The sequence below is a fragment of the Oncorhynchus masou genome, unplaced genomic scaffold (assembly GCF_036934945.1).
Source record: "Oncorhynchus masou masou isolate Uvic2021 unplaced genomic scaffold, UVic_Omas_1.1 unplaced_scaffold_1636, whole genome shotgun sequence".
Lineage (NCBI taxonomy): Eukaryota > Metazoa > Chordata > Actinopteri > Salmoniformes > Salmonidae > Oncorhynchus > Oncorhynchus masou.
The window spans coordinates 64666-90426 of NW_027006467.1; the positions used below are offsets into that span (position 1 = coordinate 64666).

Genomic DNA, 25761 nt, shown 5'->3' on the forward strand with positions numbered 1-25761 from the left:
GCCCTGGGCTGGTGTGGTTACACTGGTCTGTGGTAGTGAGGCAGGTTGGAGGACCTGGGCTGGTGTGGTTACACTGGTCTGTGGTAGTGAGGCAGGTTGGAGGACCTGGGCTGGTGTGGTCACACTGGTCTGTGGTAGTGAGGCCAGATGGCAGGTCCTGGCCAAACCCAGGACTGGGCCAATGGGACTTCCCATAACGGCCTACACCGGCCAAACCCAGACGACTGGGCCAATGGGACTCCCCATGTGGCCTACACCGGCCAAACCCAGACGACTGGGCCAATGGGACTTCCCATGACGGCCTACACCGGCCAAACCCAGACGACTGGGCCAATGGGACTCCCCATGACGGCCTACACCGGCCAAACCCAGACGACTGGGCCAATGGGACTTCCCATAACGGCCTACACCGGCCAAACCCAGACGACTGGGCCAATGGGACTCCCCATGACGGCCTACACCGGCCAAACCCAGACGACTTGGCCAATGGGACTCCCCATGACGGCCTACACCGGCCAAACCCAGACGACTGGGCCAATGGGACTCCCCATGACGGCCTACACCGGCCAAACCCAGACGACTGGGCCGATGGGACCCCCATGACGGCCTACACCGGCCAAACCCAGACGACTGGGCCAATGGGTCTCCCCATAACGGTCTACACCGGCCAAACCCAGACGACTGGGCCAATGGGATTCCCCATGACGGCCTACACCGGCCAAACCCAGACGACTGGGCCAATGGGACTCCCCATAACGGCCTACACCGGCCAAACCCAGACGACTGGGCCAATGGGACTCCCCATGACGGCCTACACCGGCCAAACCCAGACGACTGGGCCAATGGGACTCCCCATAACGGCCTACACCGGCCAAACCCAGACGACTGGGCCAATGGGATTCCCCATGACGGCCTACACCGGCCAAACCCAGACGACTGGGCCAATGGGACTCCCCATAACGGCCTACACCGGCCAAACCCAGACCCGAGGGACTCCCCATAACGGCCTACACCGGCCAAACCCAGACGACTGGGCCAATGGGACTCCCCATGACGGCCTACACCGGCCAAACCCAGACGACTGGGCCAATGGGACTCCCCATAACGGCCGGTTGTGATACAGCCTGGATAATATGATATTTTAAATGTCTGTAATGTTTACTGTTAATTATTATTGTTCATTTCACTTTTCTTTATTATCTACTTCACTTGCTTGTTAACATCAAATCAAATTTATTTGTCACATACACATGGTTAGCAGATGTTAATGCGAGTGTAGCGAAATGCTTGTGCTTCTAGTTCCGACAATGCAGTAATAACCAACAAGTAATCTAACTAACAATTCCTAAACTACTGTCTTATACACAGTGTAAGGGGATAAAGAATATGTACATAAGGATATATGAATGAGTGATGGTACAGAGCAGCATAGGCAAGATACAGTAGATGGTATCGAGTACAGTATATACATATGAGATGAGTATGTAAACATTTCAATGAAGCCCTTAAATTGAAACTGAAATTGAGAGAGATGTATAGATGGAAGGAGAGAGCCCTCCAGTGGTAGAATAACTCTGTTTCTCTCCTCTGTCGACAGAACAACTCTGTTTCTTTCCTCTGTAGACAGAACAACTCTGTTTCTCTCCTCTGTAGACAGAACAACTCTGTTTCTCTCCTCTGTAGACAGAACAACTCTGTTTCTCTCCTCTGTAGACAGAACAACTCTGTTTCTCTCCTCTGTAGACAGAACAACTCTGTTTCTCTCCTCTGTAGACAGAACAACTCTGTTTCTCTCCTCTGTAGACAGAACAACTCTGTTTCTCTCCTCTGTAGACAGAACAACTCTGTTTCTCTCCTCTGTAGACAGAACAACTCTGTTTCTCTCCTCTGTAGACAGAACAAACAACTCTGTTTCTCTCCTCTGTAGACAGAACAACTCTGTTTCTCTCCTCTGTAGACAGAACAACTCTGTTTCTCTCCTCTGTAGACAGAATAACTCTGTTTCTCTCCTCTGTAGACAGAATAACTATGTTTCTCTCCTCTGTAGACAGAATAACTATGTTTCTCTCCTCTGTAGACAGAACAACTCTGTTTCTCTCCTCTGTAGACAGAACAACTCTGTTTCTCTCCTCTGTAGACAGAATAACTCTGTTTCTCTCCTCTGTAGACAGAATAACTATGTTTCTCTCCTCTGTAGACAGAACAACTCTGTTTCTCTCCTCTGTAGACAGAACAACTCTGTTTCTCTCCTCTGTAGACAGAATAACTCTGTTTCTCTCCTCTGTAGACAGAATAACTATGTTTCTCTCCTCTGTAGACAGAATAACTATGTTTCTCTCCTCTGTAGACAGAATAACTTTGTTTCTCTGCATGAGAGTGTATGAATGTATTTCTGTGCTCTGATCCAGAGGCCTCTCTCTCTCTCTCTCTCTCTCTCTCTCTCTCTCTCTCTCTCTCTCTCTCTCTCTCTCTCTCTCTCTCTCTCTCTCTCTTCTCTCTCTCTCTCTTAAGTCTCTCTCTCTCTCTCTCTCTCTCTCTCTCTCTCTCTCTCTCTCTCTCTCTCTCGTAGGAACAGATGTGATTGGTTTAGGAGGAAGAAGGAGGGGCTGTCAGAAATGACATGTGGTAGGAGGGTTTGAACTAGTAGAGAGAGAGATGCAGAAATAGGGAAGTACATAGTTGTATGAACGTAAAGAGTGAGTGAGAGAAAGGGAGGGGCTGAGAGAGAGAGTACATAAAGTACATTAAGATAGTATTTAAGTTATTATAAGTAGAGAGAGAACAGAGAGAGTTGCAGACTTGAACACATAACATTATATCAGGACCTATAGACACCTGGACCAACCTGGAGAGAACACAACATTATATCAGGACCTATAGACACCTGGACCAACCTGTAGAGAACACAACATTATATCAGGACCTATAGACACCTGGACCAACCTGGAGAGAACACAACATTATATCAGGACCTATAGACACCTGGACCAACCTGTAGAGAACACAACATTATATCAGGACCTATAGACACCTGGAGAGAACACAACATTATATCAGGACCTATAGAGACCTGGACCAACCTGTAGAGAACACAACATTATATCAGGACCTATAGACACCTGGACCAACCTGTAGAGAACACAACATTATATCAGGACCTATAGAGACCTGGACCAACCTGGAGAGAACACAACATTATATCAGGACCTATAGACACCTGGACCAACCTGTAGAGAACACAACATTATATCAGGACCTATAGACACCTGGACCAACCTGTAGAGAACACAACATTATATCAGGACCTATAGACACCTGGACCAACCTGTAGAGAACAACAACAAGATGAGGATCCTGCTGATAGTCATCCTCCTCTCCTTCATGACAGGTAATAAGCTTGTTATAACTCTCTATAACAATGTAATAACATCCAGTTAGGTTTCTTATAAAGGCTGCTACTACAGATCAGGAAACACTACGGTGTGTGTGTGTGTGTGTATATGTGTGTGTGTGTGTGTGTTTAACTTGAGGATGCCACTGGTGTAGGAATCCTAACAGTAAGTACATTTATCATCTCTGTATAGTCACTGTAACTCTGTATAGTCACTGTCACTGTGCCCCCGCACACGGACTCTGTACTGATACCACCTGTATATAGCCTCCACATTGACTCTGTACCAGTACCACCTGTATATAGCCTCCACATTGACTCTGTACTGGTACCCCCTGTATATAGCCTCCACATTGACTCTGTACTGGTACCCCTGTATATAGCCTCCACATTGATTCTGTACCGGTACCCCCTGTATATAGCCTCCACATTGACTCTGTACCAGTACCACCTGTATATAGCCTCCACATTGACTCTGTAATGGTACCACCTGTATATAGCCTCCACATTGACTCTGTACAGGGACCACCTGTATATAGCCTCCACATTGACTCTGTACTGGTACCACCTGTATATAGCCTCCACATTGACTCTGTACCAGTACCACCTGTATATAGCCTCCACATTGACTCTGTACTGGTACCCCCTGTATATAGCCTCCACATTGACTCTGTACTGGTACCCCTGTATATAGCCTCCACATTGACTCTGTACAGGTACCACCTGTATATAGCCTCCACATTGACTCTGTACAGGGACCACCTGTATATAGCCTCCACATTGACTCTGTACTGGTACCACCTGTATATATCCTCCACATTGACTCTGTACCAGTACCACCTGTATATAGCCTCCACATTGACTCTGTACTGGTACCCCCTGTATATAGCCTCCACATTGACTCTGTACTGGTACCCCTGTATATAGCCTCCACATTGACTCTGTACAGGTACCCCCTGTATATAGCCTCCACATTGACTCTGTACTGGTACCCCCTGTATATAGCCTCCAAATTGACTCTGTACTGGTACCCCTGTATATAGCCTCCTCATTGACTCTGTACAGGGACCACCTGTATATAGCCTCCACATTGACTCTGTACTGGTACCACCTGTATATAGCCTGCACATTGACTCTGTACTGGTACCACCTGTATAAAGCCTCCACATTGACTCTGTACTGGTACCACCTGTATATAGCCTCCACATTGACTCTGTACTGGTACCACCTGTATATAGCCTCCACATTGACTCTGTACTGGTACCACCTGTATATAGCCTCCACATTGACTCTGTACTGGTACCACCTGTATATAGCCTCCACATTGACTCTGTACTGGTACCACCTGTATATAGCCTCCACATTGACTCTGTACTGGTACCACCTGTATAAAGCCTCCACATTGACTCTGTACTGGTACCCCTGTATATAGCCTCCACATTGACTCTGTACTGGTACCACCTGTATAAAGCCTCCACATTGTACTGGTACCCCTGTATATAGCCTCCACATTGACTCTGTACAGGTACCCCCTGTATATAGCCTCCACATTGACTCTGTACTGGTACCCCCTGTATATAGCCTCCAAATTGACTCTGTACTGGTACCCCTGTATATAGCCTCCACATTGACTCTGTACAGGGACCACCTGTATATAGCCTCCACATTGACTCTGTACTGGTACCACCTGTATATAGCCTCCACATTGACTCTGTACTGGTACCACCTGTATAAAGCCTCCACATTGACTCTGTACTGATACCACCTGTATAAAGCCTCCACATTGACTCTGTACCGGTACCACCTGTATATAGCCTCCACATTGACTCTGTACCGGTACCACCTGTATATAGCCTCCACATTGACTCTGTACTGATACCACCTGTATATAGCCTCCACATTGACTCTGTACTGGTACCACCTGTATAAAGCCTCCACACTGACTCTGTACCGGTACCACCTGTATATAGCCTCCACATTGACTCTGTACCGGTACCACCTGTATATAGCCTCCACATTGACTCTGTACTGATACCACCTGTATATAGCCTCCACATTGACTCTGTACTGGTACCACCTGTATATAGCCTCCACACTGACTCTGTACCGGTACCACCTGTATAAAGCCTCCACATTGACTCTGTACTGGTATCACCTGTATATAGCCTCCACATTGACTCTGTACTGGTACCACCTGTATAAAGCCTCCACATTGACTCTGTACTGGTACCACCTGTATAAAGCCTCCACATTGACTCTGTACCGGTACCACCTGTATAAAGCCTCCACATTGACTCTGTACTGGTACCACCTGTATATAGCCTCCACATTGACTCTGTACTGGTACCACCTGTATAAAGCCTCCACATTGACTCTGTACCGGTACCACCTGTATAAAGCCTCCACATTGACTCTGTACTGATACCACCTGTATAAAGCCTCCACATTGACTCTGTACTGGTACCACCTGTATAAAGCCTCCACATTGACTCTGTACTGATACCACCTGTATAAAGCCTCCACATTGACTCTGTACTGATACCACCTGTATAAAGCCTCCACATTGACTCTGTACTGATACCACCTGTATAAAGCCTCCACATTGACTCTGTACTGATACCACCTGTATAAAGCCTCCACATTGACTCTGTACTGGTACCACCTGTATATAGCCTCCACATTGACTCTGTACTGATACCACCTGTATAAAGCCTCCACATTGACTCTGTACTGATACCACCTGTATAAAGCCTCCACATTGACTCTGTACTGGTACCACCTGTATAAAGCCTCCCTACTGTATAAAGCCTCCACATTGACTCTGTACTGATACCACCTGTATAAAGCCTCCACATTGACTCTGTACTGATACCACCTGTATAAAGCCTCCACATTGACTCTGTACTGATACCACCTGTATAAAGCCTCCACATTGACTCTGTACTGATACCACCTGTATAAAGCCTCCACATTGACTCTGTACTGATACCACCTGTATAAAGCCTCCACATTGACTCTGTACTGATACCACCTGTATAAAGCCTCCACATTGACTCTGTACTGATACCACCTGTATAAAGCCTCCACATTGACTCTGTACTGATACCACCTGTATAAAGCCTCCACATTGACTCTGTACCGGTACCACCTGTATAAAGCCTCCACATTGACTCTGTACTGGTACCACCTGTATAAAGCCTCCACATTGACTCTGTACTGGTACCACCTGTATATAGCCTCCACATTGACTCTGTACTGGTACCACCTGTATAAAGCCTCCACATTGACTCTGTACTGGTACCACCTGTATAAAGCCTCCACATTGACTCTGTACCGGTACCACCTGTATATAGCCTCCACATTGACTCTGTACCGGTACCACCTGTATAAAGCCTCCACATTGACTCTGTACTGGTACCACCTGTATATAGCCTCCACATTGTCTCTGTACTGGTACCACCTGTATAAAGCCTCCACATTGACTCTGTACTGGTACCACCTGTATATAGCCTCCACATTGACTCTGTACTGGTACCACCTGTATAAAGCCTCGCTACTGTTATTTTCAATGTCATTTTATTGTTTATTTTATATCTTTACTTATCTATTGTTTACCTAAGACCTATTTTTTACTTAGAAATTGCACTGTTGGTTAGGGGCCTGTAAGTAAACATTTCACTGTGAGGTCTACTACACCGGTTGTATTGGGCCACGTGACAAAATAAACTTAGATTTTATTTTAGTTGATTAGTATTACAAAACACCAAACCAAGAGGTATTTTCTCTGGTCTGATTGACAGGTTGTTTGAGCTCCTTCAAAGTGACAGGATCCTCTGGAGGAACTGTCATCATCTCCTGTCATTATTCCACAGAAGACAGAAGTCGTGACAAATATTTCTGCTCGGGGCAGCATAGTTATAGTTTGAGTTGTAAGGATCAAATCAGAACTGGATTGAAGAACACCTGGAAGCACAGTGGTAGATTCTCTCTGTATGACAACACTGGAGGAAACTACTTCAAGGTGATCATCAGACAACTGACCAGACCAGATGAAGGGACCTACTGGTGTGGAGTGGACATACCTACTGCACCTGACAGTTATACCAAGGTAGAGCTGGAGGTGAAGAAGGGTGAGGGACTTCTACTTTACTTTATAAAATGAATTTTGCTACATATGTTATTACATGATCAGTACCACTAGTCAATTAAGTCAGTCTATAGTATTAGACTAAGGTTGTGATGTGTGTTCCTGTTGACAGATGACTGCTGTGAGAAGTCAGTCACAGAGACGGCCTTTCTGGGAGGAGAAGCTACCATCAGATGCAACTATCCAGAGGACCATGAGGACGACATCAAGTATTTCTGCAAGGAAAGCAATGACTTCAAGACTTGTGTTTATATGGTCCCTGCTCACCAGACAACTGCAGAAGCTGGGCGTTTCTCTGTTTCTGACAACAGCACAGAGAGATTCTCCACAGTGACCATCAGTGACCTGACTGAAGATGATACTGGGACCTACTGGTGTGGAGTAGAAACCAACAGGACAGAACAACGTTACATTACACTGATCACACAGGTGAAGCTGCTTGTTATAAGTGAGTTTAAAACTTCTTCTTTCTCTTTAACATGTGAACATAAACACAAGAGTCATATCTATTTGATAAAAGTAGTTTAATTTAAATGATCATTGCATGACATTTTAATGTCATTCCCGTTTAATGTGTTTGATTCCGTTCCATCCATTCCAGCCATTGTGATTAGCCAGTCCTCCTATATCTATGTTGACCAGCCTCCTCTGCTCCCCACGCTGTACACCTGCAGTAACTATGTTACATCCTGTCTGTCCATGTTATATAGCATTATGTTAGATCAGTATATTAGTTATAACTACATAATGTTATGTCTGACAATTAAAATACTGTACTTTTAAACGAGCATCATATCTAGAACCGTGTGAAATATGCTGTTATTAATTGTCAACAACCAGTTTAGTGAAATGTATCATTGAACTAAACATCTTATCAGTAGTAGTTGTTCAGTGGTTGACAGCAGGCAGTCAGTGTGTTAGTGGAGGCTGGGTGTGTCTGTGTGTTTGTAGTGGTGTGAAAAGACACTGGACCAGAACACAGTAACTTCCTCTGTAATGTCTGTGTGTTTCTATATCTGTCTCAGTATCACTAACCCCAAGTTTCAGTGTGAATGTCATCATGAAACCTGCAGTTATCATGTGAGAGAGAGAGAGCGAGAGAGAGAGAGCGATAGAGAGAGAGAAAGAGAGGGAGAGCGATAGAGAAAGAGAGAGAGAGCGATAGAGAGAGAGCGATAGAGAGAGAGAGAGAGAGAGAGAGAGCGAGAGAGCGAGAGAGCGAGAGAGAGACAGAGAGACAGAGAGACAGAGAGACAGAGAGACAGAGAGACAGAGAGACAGAGAGAGACAGAGAGAGACAGAGAGAGACAGAGAGAGACAGAGAAAGAATGAGAGAGACAGAGAGAGACAGAGAGAGACAGAGAGAAACAGAGAGAGACAGAGAGAGACAGAGAGAGACAGAGAGAGAGAGAGAGAGAGAGAGAGAGAGAGAGAGAGATAGAGAGAGACAGAGATATAGAGATTTCACTTTATATATTATCTACCTTACTTGCTTTGGCAATGTTAACACATGTTTCCCATGCCAATAAAGCCCTTGAATTTAATTGAATTGAGAGATAGAGAGAGAGAGAGACAGAGAAAATAGAGAGAGAGACAGAGAGAGAGAAAGAGAGAGAAAGAGAGAGAGATAGAGAGAGATGGAGGGGTGAAAGAGAGAGAGAGATATATTGTGAGCTAAAGGACAACTAACACACCTCAACAGGAACAAGAGAAGCCACCCTAAATATCTTTGTCCCTGTGACTCTCCCTCCTCACCTTCTTAAAACATTTTCATACTTGTGTCCATTGTTTTCAGTGAAACCAACCAACACCACAACAACAACAGCACCACCAGACCCACCCACAACCACCTTCCTCTCACCATCATCATCATCATCATCATCATCATCACTCAACAGATCTGGTAAATAAACTTTTACAAATTCAGATGCCCAAGTTCGTGGTAGACATGTCTGTATGTAGTGTTATGATATGAGGGTAGGTTAGTGGTAGACATGTCTGTATGTAGTGTTATGATATGAGGGTAAGTTAGTGTTATGATATGAGGGTAGGTTAGTGGTAGACATGTCTGTATGTAGTGGTATGATATGAGGGTAGGTTAGTGGTAGACATGTCTGTATGTAGTGGTATGATATGAGGGCAAGTTAGTGGTAGACATGTCTGTATGTAGTGGTATGATATGAGGGTAGGTTAGTGGTAGACATGTCTGTATGTAGTGGTATGATATGAGGGTAGGTTAGTGGTAGACATGTCTGTATGTAGTGGTATGATATGAGGGCAAGTTAGTGGTAGACATGTCTGTATGTAGTGGTATGATATGAGGGTAGGTTAGTGGTAGACATGTCTGTATGTAGTGGTATGATATGAGGGCAAGTTAGTGGTAGACATGTCTGTATGTAGTGGTATGATATGAGGGTAGGTTAGTGGTATGATATGAGGGTAAGTTAGTGGTAGACATGTCTGTATGTAGTGGTATGATATGAGGGTAGGTTAGTGTTATGATATGAGGGTAGGTTAGTGCAACAGCAGGTTTGTATAACCAGTGTGTGTGTGTGTGTGTGTGTGTGTGTGTGTGTGTGTGTGTGTGTGTGTGTGTGTGTGTGTGTGTGTGTTCCAGGTACCTCAGTGGTCATCATGGTGTCTGTTAGTCTGGTAGTGTTACTGCTGCTGATCAGCCTGATCCTAGTCTACAGATGGAAATACAACAAGGTCACAGGTCAGAAACACACACACACACACAGGTCTATAAATGGAGAGAATGTTCCCCTTTTTCAAATATCTCAGTTTCCTTTCAGATAAATTAATTTGCATAATATCCACATCCTCATTTGTCCCTGTTTGAGAAGAAGAGAATGAATAGTCTCTCTCTCTCTCTCTCTCTCTCTCTCTCTCTCTCTCTCTCTCTCTCTCTCTCTCTCTCTATCTCTCTCTCTCTCTCTCTCTCTCTCTCTCTCTCTCTCTCTCTCTCTCTCTCTCTCTCTCTCTCTCTCTCTCTCTCTCTCTCTGTGATGTGTGTGTGTTCCACAGGATCTGTCTCTTCAACACACAGAGTGAGTCCAGACACAGTAAACAATGACGGGGTCAGTGTCTGTATTATAATGATTATTTTTTGACTGAGTGATGTCAATTGAGTGTGTTTTATTTGTCATACTATTGTCCTCTCTCTCATTCCTTCTGTCTCTCATTCCTTCTCTCTCTCATTCCTTCTCTCTCTCATTCCTTCTCTCTCTCTCGTCGGAGTGCATGCTGGGAGTGAGTCGTCAAGCAGGAGTGATTGTGAGAGCGAATGGAATTTCTTTTCACTCTATTGGGTTTTGGTATGTATATATATATATATATTGATTAGTTTAGTTGTTTTAAGGGTATCTTGTTTAACTATCACTAAGCACGTATAGGGGTGGTGGGATCTTTGAGGTTGGTTTTTCGCGAGGGCACAACCAGCGGGTGGGGCTGGTTGCAATGGCCACTCGCGGAAGGGTAGAGTTTGAAAAACTTAGTCGGAGGCATGGAGTAAAGATTCCTGCCTCGGCCGGGTGTTCAGTGGAAGAATGTAGCTTGGCTGTGGGTGCTATCATTGGGTATGATCGCATCAAATCAGCCTCAAGGATGAATAGCGCTGTAGTGATATTCTTAGATTGAATTGAAAAGGTGAATAAGATAGTTGAGAGGGGTGTTGTGTTGCGGGAGACACAGACGCCGGTATTTCCGCTTATGAATCCGGCGAAGAAAGTTATACTTTCTAACGTGCCACCATTTGTTAGAGATGAAGTGTTGGAGCGAGAGTTATCTCGCCATGGTCAAATCGTATTTACAATAAAGAAGGTTCTTTTTGGATGCAAATCTCCGTTGTTGAAACATGTCGTGTCTCATAGGAGACAAGTACATATGATTTAAAAAAAGGAAGGAGATGAACTGAATTTAGCGTGGTGGCTGTATCTTCCTCTGTATATTTTTTTCATCCATGAGCAGTTTTAAGATTTCTTCTTTAAACGTAAATGGGGCAAGAGATGGTAAAAAAAGAGCCATGGTGTATGAGTTAATTAGGGGAAAGGGAAGTGACGTACATTTTCTACAAGAAACGCATAGTCATTTGGAAAATGAAGTTATGTGGCAACAGGAGTGGGGGGGGACAGTGGTGTGTAGTCATAAAAACTCAAAAAGTGGGGGTGTGGCTATCTTGTTCTCAAAAGGGTTTTTGCCTTTGTCATATGAGGTTGAAGAGGTAGTTGAGGGGAGGTTATTAAAAGTTAGAGCCAGGTATGAGGTTGAAGAGGTAGTTGAGGGGAGGTTATTAAAAGTTAGAGCCAGGTATGAGGTTGAAGAGGTAGTTGAGGGGAGGTTATTAAAAGTTAGAGCCAGGTATGACATCACTATGTGCCTGATAAATGTATATGCCCCAGTGGTGACAGTTGAGAGGGGATGTTTTCTAGAGACATGATCAAATACCATTGAGAAATGTAACAAAGAAGATTAATTTATTTATTGCTGGGGATTTTAACTGCACAGTTAGCGATTTAGATAGAAATCACCAAGAACCTCATATAGCCTCAAGGACTTTTTTTTTTAAAACGCCTCATTGTAACACATGAACTGTGTGATATTTGGCGGAGTCAACATGGAGGAACAAGGCAGTACACCTGGGCGCATGTGAGAGAGAACATCATCTCTATGGCCAGGTTAGATAGGTTTTATTGTTTTGAGCATCAATCTCAGGTCTGTAAATCAAGTGTGATAACCCCAGTGGGATTTTCTGATCATTGTTTAATAACAGAGGTGGTGTTCATTAACGATGTAAAACCCAAAAGCGCATACTGGCATTTTAATATAACTTTATTGAGTGATGCTCACTTCAGGAACTGTTTCAGTTTTTTCTGGGAGAGGTGGAGGTCTCAAAAGGCCAGTTTTGTATCCCTTCAACACTGGTGGGATATAGGGAAAATCCAGATTCAACAATTCTGTAATCAATACACGAGGAATGTCACCAAGGATATCACCAGATCAATGAAAGCCCTAGAGATTGAAATAGTGGAACTCATGACGTTGGTTGAGACCACAGGAGATCGAGGCCATACTCAGGCCCTCAAGAGGAGAAAAGCTGCATTGGCAGACCTGCTGGGTATCAGAGCATAGGGGGCATTGGTGAGAAGTAAGTTTCAGGGAATATCTGAAATGGATGCCTCATCCAAATTTTTCTTTGGTTTAGAGAAAAAGAATGGACAAAGAAAAATTATTCATTGTCTCAAATCAGCTGTTGGACAAGAGCTCACTAGCCCTAGTGAAATTAGAAGAGGGCAGTAGAGTTCTATGCTGAGCTCTACAAGTGTGAGTACAAAGAAGATAAAACAGTGACACAGCAGTTCTTTGATGGGCTCCCAAAGGTAGCTGCAGAAGCTCAGGTTGAGCTTGAGCAACCATTGTCTTTGCAGGATTTATACACTGCATTAAAAGGCATGGAGAATGGAAGGGCACCAGGCATTGATGGGCTTCCCGTTGACTTTTTTAAGTCTTTTTGGGCTATGTTGGGAGAGGATTGGTTAGAAGAAGCTAATGATAGTTTAACCGGAGGGTTACTACCAATAAGCTGCAGAAGGGCTGTCCTCACCCTACTGCCCAAAAAGGGTGACCCGAGGGAGGTGAAGAACTGGAGGCCGGTGGCTTTATTGTGCACTGATTATAAGATATTGTCAAAGGCTTTGTCCAACAGGCTGAGGGAGGTGATGGGGCAAATCATACATACAGTCCTACTGTGTTCCTGGCAGGCAGATAGGGGATAACATTTCTCTGATTCGTGGTTTTTTGGACGTCTCTAGGGCTATTGGGTTGGATGCTGGTCTAATTTCAATTGATCAGGAAAAGGCATTTGACCGAGTTGAACATCAATATTTATGGCACACGTTTGAGGCGTTTGGGTTCAGCTCTGGTTTTATTGCAATAATAAAGGTGATATATGGTGACATTGAAAGTGTATTGAAAGTTAACGGTGGTTTGAGTGCTCCTTTTAAAGTGAGTAGAGGTATTAGGCAGGGATGTTCTTTGTCAGGAATGTTATATGCCATTGCTATAGAGCCACTACTAAATAGCATTAGAAGTCGCATCGCAGGGGTGTGCCTTTCAGAGGATATTCCTCCTATTCGTCTCTCAGCCTATGCTGATGATGTAGTTGTGTTAGTGAAAAATCAAGCGGAGGTGGATAGTTTGAGTCTAATGGTTGATCGTTTTAGGGGAATATCCTCTACCAAAGGTAAATTGGGAAAAGAGTCGTGCTTTACAGATTGGAGAATGGTCTGGAGGGATCATGGCTTTGCCAGGGGGGCTAGAATGGTGTAAGGGAGGTTTTAAGTATCTTGGAGTGTACCTAGGTTGTGTGTTTTTAAAGGATTAGTGAAAGCAAGAATAGAAGTAGATTTTGAGTTCTTTTCAGCTGTAAAAGATCTCCTATTATTTGAGGAGAAGTGGGCCTACGAAGGAGTGCTTTGTTTTGTAGAGGAGGGGAAATTATTTTTGCTGATGAAATAAGTTGAATGTATATGTTATGTATTTTTTATTTATTTTTTGTTATTTTTTTTGTTTGTTTAGGGATTACTTTTGTTGTTTCATTTCCGAAAAGGCAGTGTCATTATTTATGTTAACACTTGAGTAAAAAATAAAGGTTTTATAAAAACTCACTCTCTCTCTCTCTCCCCTTCTCTTTCTCTCTCTGTCTGTCTCTCTCCCTCTCTCTCTCTCTCTCTCTTTCCATCTCTCCCTCTCTCTCTCTCTCTCTCTCATTCCTTCTCCCTCTCTCTCAATCTCTCACTCGCTTTCTGTCCTTGTTTCTGTCTCTTTTCCTTCTAATCCTCCCTCTCTCCTCCTCCTTCTTTCCAGGGTTGTCATGGTGACGGTGACTATGAGGAGATAATGGAGCGCCCCCTACAGTCAGACTCAGATGCTGCGACCTCCACCATCTACGCCACCGCCAACTTACCCACAAGCTACTCTGACTCTCCCCATTACGCCAGCGTCAACTTCCACAAGAACCCCAGTAGCCCCAATGAAGCAACTGCCACCATCACTGAAGAGGGCAGCTGCCCCAATGAGGACATTGCTGCCATTACTGAAGAGGGCACTTCATCATGTGACTATGATAATGTGAACTGTCAAAGCCCCACCTACTCTACTGTCAATCATCCACACTGTTCCTCTGAGGCTCCTCCCATCTCCTCCACAGGCAGCATACCCATAGACACTTGAGTCACTGGCAACCAATCACAAGATACATACACTCACAGTCTACTTCATGTTCTCTCAGTGACAGTGAGTTTGTATGTCTTGCCCTGTTGAGCGGAAGTGCCACTTTATGGAAAATGTACAGAAAATGTCCTGCGCAAAACTGACAGTGATATAGGGGTGGAGTCAACAAACTCCGCCTTCGCAGTTTAAACTGTTCAATATGAGCGCAGCCACCCAGTAGATGATGATGATGATGACGAGCATTATAATAATTATAATTTTACAGTGATGTTGTTTTGTCTTCATTGTATTTATGATTGTACATTCTTAACTAAATAATAACATCTGACTTCTCTAGACCGTTCCTCCTGACAGCAAAGATAATCTATTATGGGATGCAGGTAGCCCAGCAGTTAAGAGTGTTGGGCCAGTAACTGGAAGGTAGCTGGTTTGAATCCCTGAGCCGACTAAGGGGGATGTGTTGTGTTAAGGGGAATGTGTTGTGTTGAGGGGGATGTGTTGTGTTAAGGGGAATGTGTTGTGTTAAGGGGAATGTGTTGTGTTAAGGGGGATGTGTCTGGACCAGGGGGGTGTGTCTGGACCAGGGGGGTGTGTTGTGTTAAGGGGAATGTGTCTGGACCAGGGGGATGTGTTGTGTTAAGGGGAATGTGTTGTGTTAAGGGGGATGTGTCTGGACCAGGGGGATGTGTTGTGTTAAGGGGGATGTGTCTGGACCAGGGGATGTGTTGTGTTAAGGGGAATGTGTTGTGTTAAGGGGAATGTGTTGTGTTAAGGGGAATGTGTTGTGTTAAGGGGATGTGTTGTGTTGAGGGGGATGTGTTGTGTTAAGGGGGATGTGTTGTGTTAAGGGGGATGTGTTGTGTTAAGGGGAATGTGTTGTGTTAAGGGGAATGTGTTGTGTTAAGGGGGATGTGTCTGGACCAGGGGTGTGTCTGGACCAGGGGGTGTGTTGTGTTAAGGGGAATGTGTCTGGACCAGGGGGATGTGTTGTGTTAAGGGGAATGTGTTGTGTTAAGGGGGATGTGTCTGGACCAGGGGGATGTGTTGTGTTAAGGGGGATGTGTCTGGACCAGGGGGATGTGTTGTGTTAAGGGGAATGTGTTGTGTTAAGGGGAATGTGTTGTGTTAAGGGGGATGTGTTGTGTTGAGGGGGATGTGTTGTGTTAAGGGGAATGTGTTGTGTTAAGGGGGATGTGTCTGGACCAGGGGGTGTGTCTGGACCAGGGGGTGTGTTGTGTTAAGGGAATGTGTCTGGACCAGGGGGATGTGTTGTGTTAAGGGGGATGTGTTGTGTTGAGGGGAATGTGTTGTGTTAAGGGGGATGTGTTGTGTTAAGGGGGATGTGTTGTGTTAAGGGGGATGTGTTGTGTTAAGGGGGATGTGTCTGGACCAGGGGGGTGTGTTGTGTTAAGGGAATGTGTTGTGTTAAGGGGATGTGTCTGGACCAGGGGATGTGTTGTGTTAAGGAGGATGTGTCTGGACCAGGGGGATGTGTTGTGTTAAGGGGGATGTGTCTGGACCAGGGGGATGTGTTGTGTTAAGGAGGATGTGTCTGGACCAGGGGGATGTGTTGTGCTAAGGGGTGTGTGTACAGTTGAGGACACTCATCAGTACGTTAAATGATGATTTTGGTTTAATATAAATCTGTCATAATTTTATTGTGGTGGTTTTATAATGTGATTTTGTCTGACTTCTATGTAGTATAGTATATTATTAACTAAATAACACATTGATCTGACTTCTCTAGTCCCTCTTCCTGACAGCAAAGATCATCTGTTATATTATATCAACACAACAACCCAAGACTACACCCATCAAGCCCTCAATTCAACAACCTGAGACTCCACCTACCAAACCCTCAACACAACAACCCAAGACTCCACCCATCAAGCCCTCAATACAACAACCCAAGACTCCACCCAACAAGCCCTCAATACAACAACCCAAGACTCCACCCATCAAGCCCTTAACACAACAACCCAAGACTCCACCCACCAAACCCTCAAAACAACAACCCAAAACTCCACCTACCAAACCCTCAACACAACAACCCGAGACTCCACCTACCAAACCCTCAACACAACAACCCAAGACTCCACCTACCAAACCCTCAACACAACAACCCAAGACTCCACCTACCAAACCCTCAACACAACAACCCAAGACTCCACCTACCAAACCCTCAACACAACAACCCAAGAGTCCACCTACCAAACCCTCAACACAACAACCCAAGACTCCACCTACCAAACCCTCAACACAACAACCCGAGACTCCACCTACCAAACCCTCAACACAACAACCCAAGACTTGTTACTTTATGATGATTTTTTTAATCTCCTTACAATATCCCTGTAACACCTAGAGAGTTCGCCAGTCTTTGATGCTATTCCACCTGGAACTCTCATGTTATTTAGAGGTGTAGCCAGACCTCACCTTCTTGACCTACCCTCGATTAATCCAGTTGACTCTCCAATAGGGAAAATATGTTTCCTCAGAACAACAGGTCTATACTGTTACGGCAAATGAGTGAGGAGGTGTGGAGTCAGGCGCAGAGAGCAAAAGATGTGGGAAAAAACACGCTTTAATGTCCCGGAAAAATAACATGAACAAAAGTAGGAAAACAAATGATCAGAAATATTAACGGACAGCGCGAAACCCAAAATACAAACAAAATAACCTCAAAACATAGAACAGACGAACAAGCCCGCACGAAACAGAAGCGGGATGAACAAACTATATATAACCCTACCCTAACAACCAAACAAGAAACAGGTGATACCAATCAGACAAAACCAAAGGAACACAGAACAACGGATCGGTGATAGCTAGTAGACCGAACAAGAAGGGGAGTCACCTTCGGTAATATTCACGACAGTACCCCCCCCCACATGTCGTCAGGTTACAGAAAACCTAGTCAGGTAACAGAACACCTAGTCAGGTTACAGAACACCTTGTCAGGTTACAGAACACCTAGTCAGGTTACCTTACAGGTTACAGATCACTTAGTCAGGTTACAGAACACCTAGTCAGGTTACAGAACACCTAGTCAGGTTACAGAACACCTAGTCAGGTTACAGAACACCTAGTCAGGTTACAGAACACCTAGTCAGGTCACAGAACACCTAGTCAGGTCACAGAACACCTAGTCAGGTCACAGAACACCTAGTCAGGTTACAGAACACTTTGCCAGGTTACAAAACACCTAGTCAGGTTACAGAACACCTAGTCAGGTTACAGAACACCTAGTCAGGTTACAGAACACCTAGTCAGATTACACATAACCTTGTCAGGTTACAGATCACTTAGTCAGGTTACAGAACACCTTGTCAGTTAACAGAACACCTAATCAGGTTACAGAACACCTAGTCAGATTACAGAACACCTTGTCAGATTACCTTACAGGTTACAGATCACTTAGTCAGGTTACAGAACACCTAGTCAGGTTACAGAACACCTTGTCAGGTCACAGAACACCTAGTCAGATTACAGAACACCTAGTCAGGTTACCTTACAGGTTACAGAACACCTAGTCAGGTCACAGAACACCTAGTCAGGTTACAGAACACCTTGTCAGGTTACAGAACACTTTGCCAGGTTACAAAACACCTAGTCAGGTTACAGAACACCTAGTCAGGTTACAGAACACCTAGTCAGATTACACATAACCTTGTCAGGTTACAGAACACCTAATCAGGTTACAGAACACCTTGTCAGGTTACAGAACACCTTGTCAGGTTACCTTACAGGTTACAGATCACTTAGTCAGGTTACAGAACACCTAGTCAGGTTACAGAACACCTTGTCAGGTCACAGAACACCTAGTCAGATTACAGAACACCTAGTCAGGTTACCTTACAGGTTACAGATCACTTAGTCAGGTTACAGAACACCTAGTCAGGTTACAGAACACCTAGTCAGGTTACAGAACACCTAGTCAGGTTACAGAACACCTAGTCAGGTCACAGAACACCTAGTCAGGTCACAGAACACCTAGTCAGGTCACAGAACACCTAGTCAGGTCACAGAACACCTAGTCAGGTTACAGAACACTTTGCCAGGTTACAAAACACCTAGTCAGGTTACAGAACACCTAGTCAGGTTACAGAACACCTAGTCAGGTTACAGAACACCTAGTCAGATTACACATAACCTTGTCAGGTTACAGATCACTTAGTCAGGTTACAGAACACCTTGTCAGTTAACAGAACACCTAATCAGGTTACAGAACACCTAGTCAGATTACAGAACACCTTGTCAGATTACCTTACAGGTTACAGATCACTTAGTCAGGTTACAGAACACCTAGTCAGGTTACAGAACACCTTGTCAGGTCACAGAACACCTAGTCAGATTACAGAACACCTAGTCAGGTTACCTTACAGGTTACAGAACACCTAGTCAGGTCACAGAACACCTAGTCAGGTTACAGAACACCTTGTCAGGTTACAGAACACTTTGCCAGGTTACAAAACACCTAGTCAGGTTACAGAACACCTAGTCAGGTTACAGAACACCTAGTCAGATTACACATAACCTTGTCAGGTTACAGAACACCTAATCAGGTTACAGAACACCTTGTCAGGTTACAGAACACCTAATCAGGTTACAGAACACCTTGTCAGGTTACAGAACACCTTGTCAGGTTACAGAACACCTAATCAGGTTACAGAACACCTTGTCAGGTTACAGAACACCTAATCAGGTTACAGAACACCTAGTCAGGTTACAGAACACTTTGCCAGGTTACAAAACACCTAGTCAGGTTACAGAACACCTTGTCAGGTTACAGAACACTTTGCCAGGTTACAAAACACCTAGTCAGGTCACAGAACACCTAGTCAGGTTACAGAACACCTTGTCAGGTTACAGAACACCTAGTCAGGTCACAGAACACCTAGTCAGGTTACAGAACACCTTGTCAGGTTACAGAACACCTAATCAGGTTACAGAACACCTAGTCAGGTTACAGAACACCTAGTCAGATTACACATAACCTTGTCAGGTTACAGAACACCTAATCAGGTTACAGAACACCTTGTCAGGTTACAGAACACTTTGCCAGGTTACAAAACACCTAGTCAGGTTACAGAACACCTTGTCAGGTTACAGAACACTTTGCCAGGTTACAAAACACCTAGTCAGGTTACAGAACACCTAGTCAGGTTACAGAACACCTAGTCAGGTTACAGAACACCTAGTCAGGTTACAGAACACCTTGTCAGGTTACAGAACACCTTGTCAGGTTACAGAACACCTTGTCAGGTTACAGAACACCTTGTCAGTTAACAGAACACCTAGTCAGGTCACAGAACACCTAGTCAGGTCACAGAACACCTAGTCAGGTTACAGAACACCTAGTCAGGTCACAGAACACCTAGTCAGGTCACAGAACACCTAGTCAGGTCACAGAACACCTAGTCAGGTCACAGAACACCTAGTCAGGTCACAGAACACCTAGTCAGGTCACAGAACACCTAGTCAGGTTACAGAACACCCATTCAGGTTACAGAACACCCATTCAGGTTACAGAACACCCATTCAGGTTACAGAACACCCATTCAGGTTACAGAACACCCATTCAGGTTACAGAACACCCATTCAGGTTTACTACCCTTGCTGTTTTCTATGGGAAGGTCAGCACTCCTCTCTCTCTCTTCTTGTATCTCTTCCTCCTCCTAATCTCTCTCTTCCTCCTCCTCCTTCTTCTTCTTCCTACTACTCTTCCTCCTCTTCCTCCTCCTCCTCCTCTCCAGGGTTGTCATGGCGATGGTGACTATGAGGAGATAAAGGAGCGCCCCCTACAGTCAGATTCCACCATCTACACCACCGTCAACTTACCCACTCTGACCTTCTCCACTACGCCAGTCAGCTTCCACAAGAATCCCAGTGGCCCCAACAAAGCAGCTGCCACCATTACTAAAGAGGGCAGGTGCCCCAATGAGGCCACCGCTGCCATTACTAAAGACGGCACTTCATCATGTGACTATGCTACTGTAAACTTTGGTCAAATCCCCACCTACTCTACTGTCAATCACACACACAGCTCCTCTGAGGCTCCTCCCATCTACTCCACAGTCAGCAAACCCAGAGACACCTGAGTCACTGGCAACGAATCACAAGAGACATACACACACTGGCGACAAATCACAAGAGACATACACATGCTGGCAACCAATGTCTCTCTTATTCTCTGTCTCTGACTCTTACTTCTTCAAATGGGTTGCTGACACAGTCACTTCCTGTTCTCTCAGTGGCTATAAGAGTGCATGTCTTACAATTATGAGATGCCTGGTTTTCATAATAGTATAGTATAGTAACTGTTATAGTATAGTAAGTTTACCAGTATAGTAACTGTTATAGTATAGTAAGTTTACCAGTATAGTAACTGTGGTAGTAAAGTAAGTTTACCAGTATAGTAACTGTGGTAGTAAAGTAACTTTAACAGTATAGTAACTGTGGTAGTAAAGTAACTGTAACAGTATAGTAACTGTGGTAGTAAAGTAACTTTAACAGTATAGTAACTGTGGTAGTAAAGTAACTTTAACAGTATAGTAACTGGGGAGTAACTGTCCAGAATGAAGATACTCCATGTTGTCTCCTGCTGTCTCCTCTCAGGTGAGTTCTGACTGTCTGTCTGTCTGTCCGTATTTCTGTATCAGTTTCTATAGTTCTAGACTAGATACTGTCTGTAGTCTGTATCAGTTTCTATAGTACTAGACTGGATACTGTCTGGATGATATAATATACTAAGATAATGATTTGTCTATAAGGAGACAGACCGTGATACACTAGAGATATGATCAGATGATATATCTGCATATTTATGGTAGAATGTACTGAACTTAAAAAGGTTCTCTCACCTCTCTGTTGATCGGTACAGTTCAAGTTTTAATGTGACCTGTAGAAGTACACTGAAATGTCTGTCTCTCAAGCTCCAAACCTATTGCAGTAATCAATAACAGCGTAATACTTTAAATAACATGAGGCAGAAAGAAATACATCATCATTCCAAATAAGGAATAAGAAGAACAGTATGAGAGTGTTGATGTCCAGTTTCTCTTTAGTGAGCGTGTGTTTCTGTTGTACAGCTCTCTGTGTTGTGGAGTCAGCCATCACTGAGGCGACTGGAGTTGTTGGGGGACAGGTCACAATTCAGTGCTCATTTGCAGATAAATGGTATGGAAAAAGCAATGGCAAGTACTTATGTGGGAAGAAATGTGACAGATACAATGACATTCTGGTTCAAACTCAGAAGAACAAGAACTATATTGAGAGAGGAAGATACGCCATACATGACAATAGATATGGAGACTTCACTGTTACCATCAAGAACCTGGTGAAGTCAGACTCAGGGACCTACTGGTGTGGACTGGACAGATCTATAAAAGATTCATACCAAGAGGTGCATCTCACAGTTAGATGGTAAATTCAGAGATTATTGTTTGTTACAGACTTCATTAGAGAAAAGCAAAATGGTGACAGTATTTGTCAGACTGTTCTTTTGTTTTACACACAGCTCCTCTTAAATTGTCAACGGTCATCTCCAGACTTCATGTCTCCACAACATTCTCAAACCTCTCCACAACATTCCTGCCATCTGGAGACATCAGTGTTGGTCCTTCACGCAGAGCAGGTATGATGGACTTGTCCCTTGCCATCATTCTTTCACCTTCAGACAACTTTAATATGCTGCTATAGACAACTCTCTCTCTCTCTCTCTCTCTCTCTCTCGGGTTTTATTGTTATGGGAAACATATGTTTACGTTGCCAAAGCAAGTGAAATGGATAAACAAAAGTGAAATAAACAAAAAGTGAACAGCAAATATACACAAGTTACAAAATAATAAAGACATTTGAAATGTCATATGTCTATATACAGTGATGTAACGATGTGCAAATAGTTCAAGTACAAAAGGGTGAGACCTAGAGACCTCGATGCACGTGGGAGAAACAATACTCTAATAATCCAACAGGGACAGGCAATAGACAGGTCAAGGCAGGCAGGGGTCAGTATCCAGAGGTGGGGCAACAGTTGGGTCTAATTGTGTTGCTGTCCTGGGGCTCTGTGGAGTCTGTTTGTGAACAGAGCTCCAGGACCAGCATGCTTAGGATACTCTTTTCCAGGTTCATCTCTCTCGGGTTTGTAATGGAAGGTTTGGGAATTGCTTCCTTTTAGGTGGGTGTGGATTTGAATAGCTCTTTTCTGGGTTTTGATAATTCTGCTCTGCATGTATTTGGTGTTTTACGTTGTACATGGAGGATCTTTTTGCCGATTTCTGCATGCAGACTCCCATTTTGTGAATTCTTAGTAGGTGAGTGGACCCCAGACCTCACAACCATAAAGGGCTATGGGTTCTATAAATTATTCAAGTATTTTTAGCCAAATCATATTTGATATGTCCAATTTTATCTTCCTTTTCATGGTTTAAAAGTCCCTTTCCTTGTCTCTAAGAATGTTCACAGTTGTGGACTTTACCTGTGGCGCTGATGTTTAGGTCGAAGTATGTATAGTTTTGTGTGAAAAAGAGCAACAGTGTCTAGATGGAATTTATATCTGTGGTCGTGACAACTGGACCTTTTTTGAAACAACATTATTTTTGTCTTACTGAGATTTATTGTCAGGGCCCAGGTCTGACAGAATCTGTGCAGAAGATCGAGGTGCTGCTGTCGGCCCACCTTGGTTGGGGACAGAAGCACCAGATCATCAGTAGACATTTGACTTCAGATTATAGTAGGGTGGTGCTGGGTGCTGCAGACTGTACTAGTGCCCTCGTCAATTTGTTGACATGTGACCCGATTCAGGAAACTAGGCGTGTCTCAAGTCATGACATCTCGAATATGTGAATTGTCATGTGCCTTAATAACAAGACCCAAGTGCAGACAGTGAAGTATCAATGTTTATTGTAACGACAGGAGCAGGCAAACGACAGGTCAAGGCAGGCAGGGGTCGATAATCCAGAGCAGAGGCCAAGGTACAGGATGGCAGGCAGGCTCAGGGTCAGGCAGGGGTCGATAATCCAGAGCAGAGGCCAAGGTACAGGACGGCAGGCAGGCCCAAGTCAGGCAGGGGTCGATAATCCAGAGCAGAGGCCAAGGTACAGGACGGCAGGCAGGCCCAGGTCAGGCAGGGGTCTATAATCCAGAGCGGAGGCCAAGGTACAGGACGGCAGGCAGGCTCAGGGTTAGAGACCGGCAGTGGTCAGGTGGGCGGGTACAGGGTCAGGACAGGCAAAGGTCAAAAACCAGGAGGACGAGAAAAAGAGAGACTAGGGAGAAACAGGAGCTGAGACAAAATGCTGGTCGTCTTGAACAAACAAGACAAACTGGCAACAGACAGAAAACACAGGTATAAATACACAGGGGATAATGGGGAACATGGGCAACACCAGGAGGGGGTCAAATTATTCAGCAAGGTAAAAAATATAGACAAATCCTTGAATGAGCAGGTGTGTCCAAATGTTTGACTGGTTCTTGCTTATTTAATTTGATTAATATTATGGTGTTTCTATTCCATGAAAAACGAAAAACCCTCTGGGTTTCTGTTAGGATGGAACAGAAAATATGGCGCTGTGCAACGTGATGTCCGGCAGTACAGTACTGGGCTATTTAGCTAAAGAATCCCTGTTTCGTGCTTTTCTCAGAGCAGAGCAAAAAAGTGCTTCTACCTTCAATATGCTCTTTGAATAAATAAGACCTACAGCATTTTTAACAGTATATCTACAAATATGTTTTTTCAATGATGTGACTCTCCGCCAAAGTCACATTTAGAGGATTCGAGGACTCTATATTAATATCTAAGGGGCATTTTCCATTCGGATCTGTGAGAATATCTGAGAATATCTAAGGGCTTTTATATCATTCTAAATTAATTGATAATAATCACTTTGTTTAATAAAAAGTAAGACTATTTTGGAGATTTCGTTTTCATTTAACCTAGATTGAGCGAGAAAAGGCAATTCTTGAACACGGGGTGAGACATTCTCACTCATTTTTAAATAAAGCCAGTTATTTAGAATGATTTATTTCTGGAGAAACATAACTTAATTATTTAGCAGACATCACTTGCTTATATTCAGTCAACACATATCTTAATGAATATCATGGAATATTTGAACCTTTTCATTTCTCCCTGCTTGTCTCAGAGCAGCGAGAAACGGTGCTGAAATAGACGGCCACAGCGGGAGGGTATGTATTCTATGCCCACTCATGGTATCTCTGTCCAGTTGCACATCCTTGGAATAGCAGAACAGCATAACAGCCCGGGCGGACCTTACTGTGCCTGGTGAGCAGTTGGTCAAGTTTTGTTGTCAGAAGAGGAATGGAAATGTCAGGGTGAACCGAAAACCTGACGAACCCGCCACCTACTGTAGGTTGACTCTGCCTGTCAGAGGTGGAGTTCCTGGCATGGACTGTGACTCCATCTCCTTCCTTTTCAACCCGTGAGTGAGTCAATGACTATTCAAGCCATTGACTCACTGATGAATGAAGATGATGAGCTATCGGCAAAGACAGTCTGTAATCTGTGGGCATCACGGCTCTGTAAGAAATGCTTATATATATATATATATATATATTATTATTTTTTAAATCTCAAAACATTAACCATGTGTTTTTGCTTGTTTTGTAATGTTCTGTAGTTTCGACCCAATGATTCGTCTGACATTTGCATGATGAGCTACATTCGTTATTGTAACCATAATGCCACACATCATTTGTATCTACCTTCCCAATTACTTTTAGAGTTTGGGAATTACAAATGTGCGCTTTCTTGTTAGTTACATTCTGCTAAATGACTTAAATGTAAATGTAAATGTTACATTGTTTTAGTTAGAAACTGCAGACTTCTTTTCTTTAAATTATAGTTTTTTGTAGGATGCTACATTTTTAACCAGTTGCAGTTGTAAGTAGACCTAATAAATACATTCCTACTTCTACTAGGCTGTTAAGCCTCATAGCCCACCTTAGCCAGTTCATTATTGTATATAGCCGG

General features: G+C 43.9%; 1 protein-coding gene across 1 annotated transcript; it reads left to right on the forward strand.

Annotated features, from left to right (window-relative positions):
* Positions 1 to 3174: 3174 nt before the first annotated feature.
* On the forward strand, positions 3175 to 15313 carry LOC135531543 (CMRF35-like molecule 8). Its single transcript, XM_064959561.1, has 7 exons — positions 3175 to 3388; positions 7192 to 7521; positions 7651 to 7986; positions 9334 to 9441; positions 10156 to 10254; positions 10566 to 10618; positions 14403 to 15313. Exons 1-7 carry the CDS (start codon positions 3346 to 3348, stop codon positions 14766 to 14768), a joined length of 1335 nt encoding a protein of 444 aa, XP_064815633.1. The 5' UTR covers positions 3175 to 3345; the 3' UTR covers positions 14769 to 15313.
* Positions 15314 to 25761: the final 10448 nt, after the last annotated feature.

What these genes read in the sequence shown, in the direction of transcription:
- LOC135531543 (XM_064959561.1), top strand. Translation starts at nt 3,346, where the DNA reads ATGAGGATCCTGCTGATAGTCATCCTCCTCTCCTTCATGACAG. An exon ending in GGTGAAGCTGCTTGTTATAA is followed by an intron (nt 7,987 to 9,333) that starts GTGAGTTTAAAA and finishes CATTGTTTTCAG; the next exon opens with TGAAACCAACCAACACCACA. An exon ending in ATCATCACTCAACAGATCTG is followed by an intron (nt 9,442 to 10,155) that starts GTAAATAAACTT and finishes TGTGTGTTCCAG; the next exon opens with GTACCTCAGTGGTCATCATG.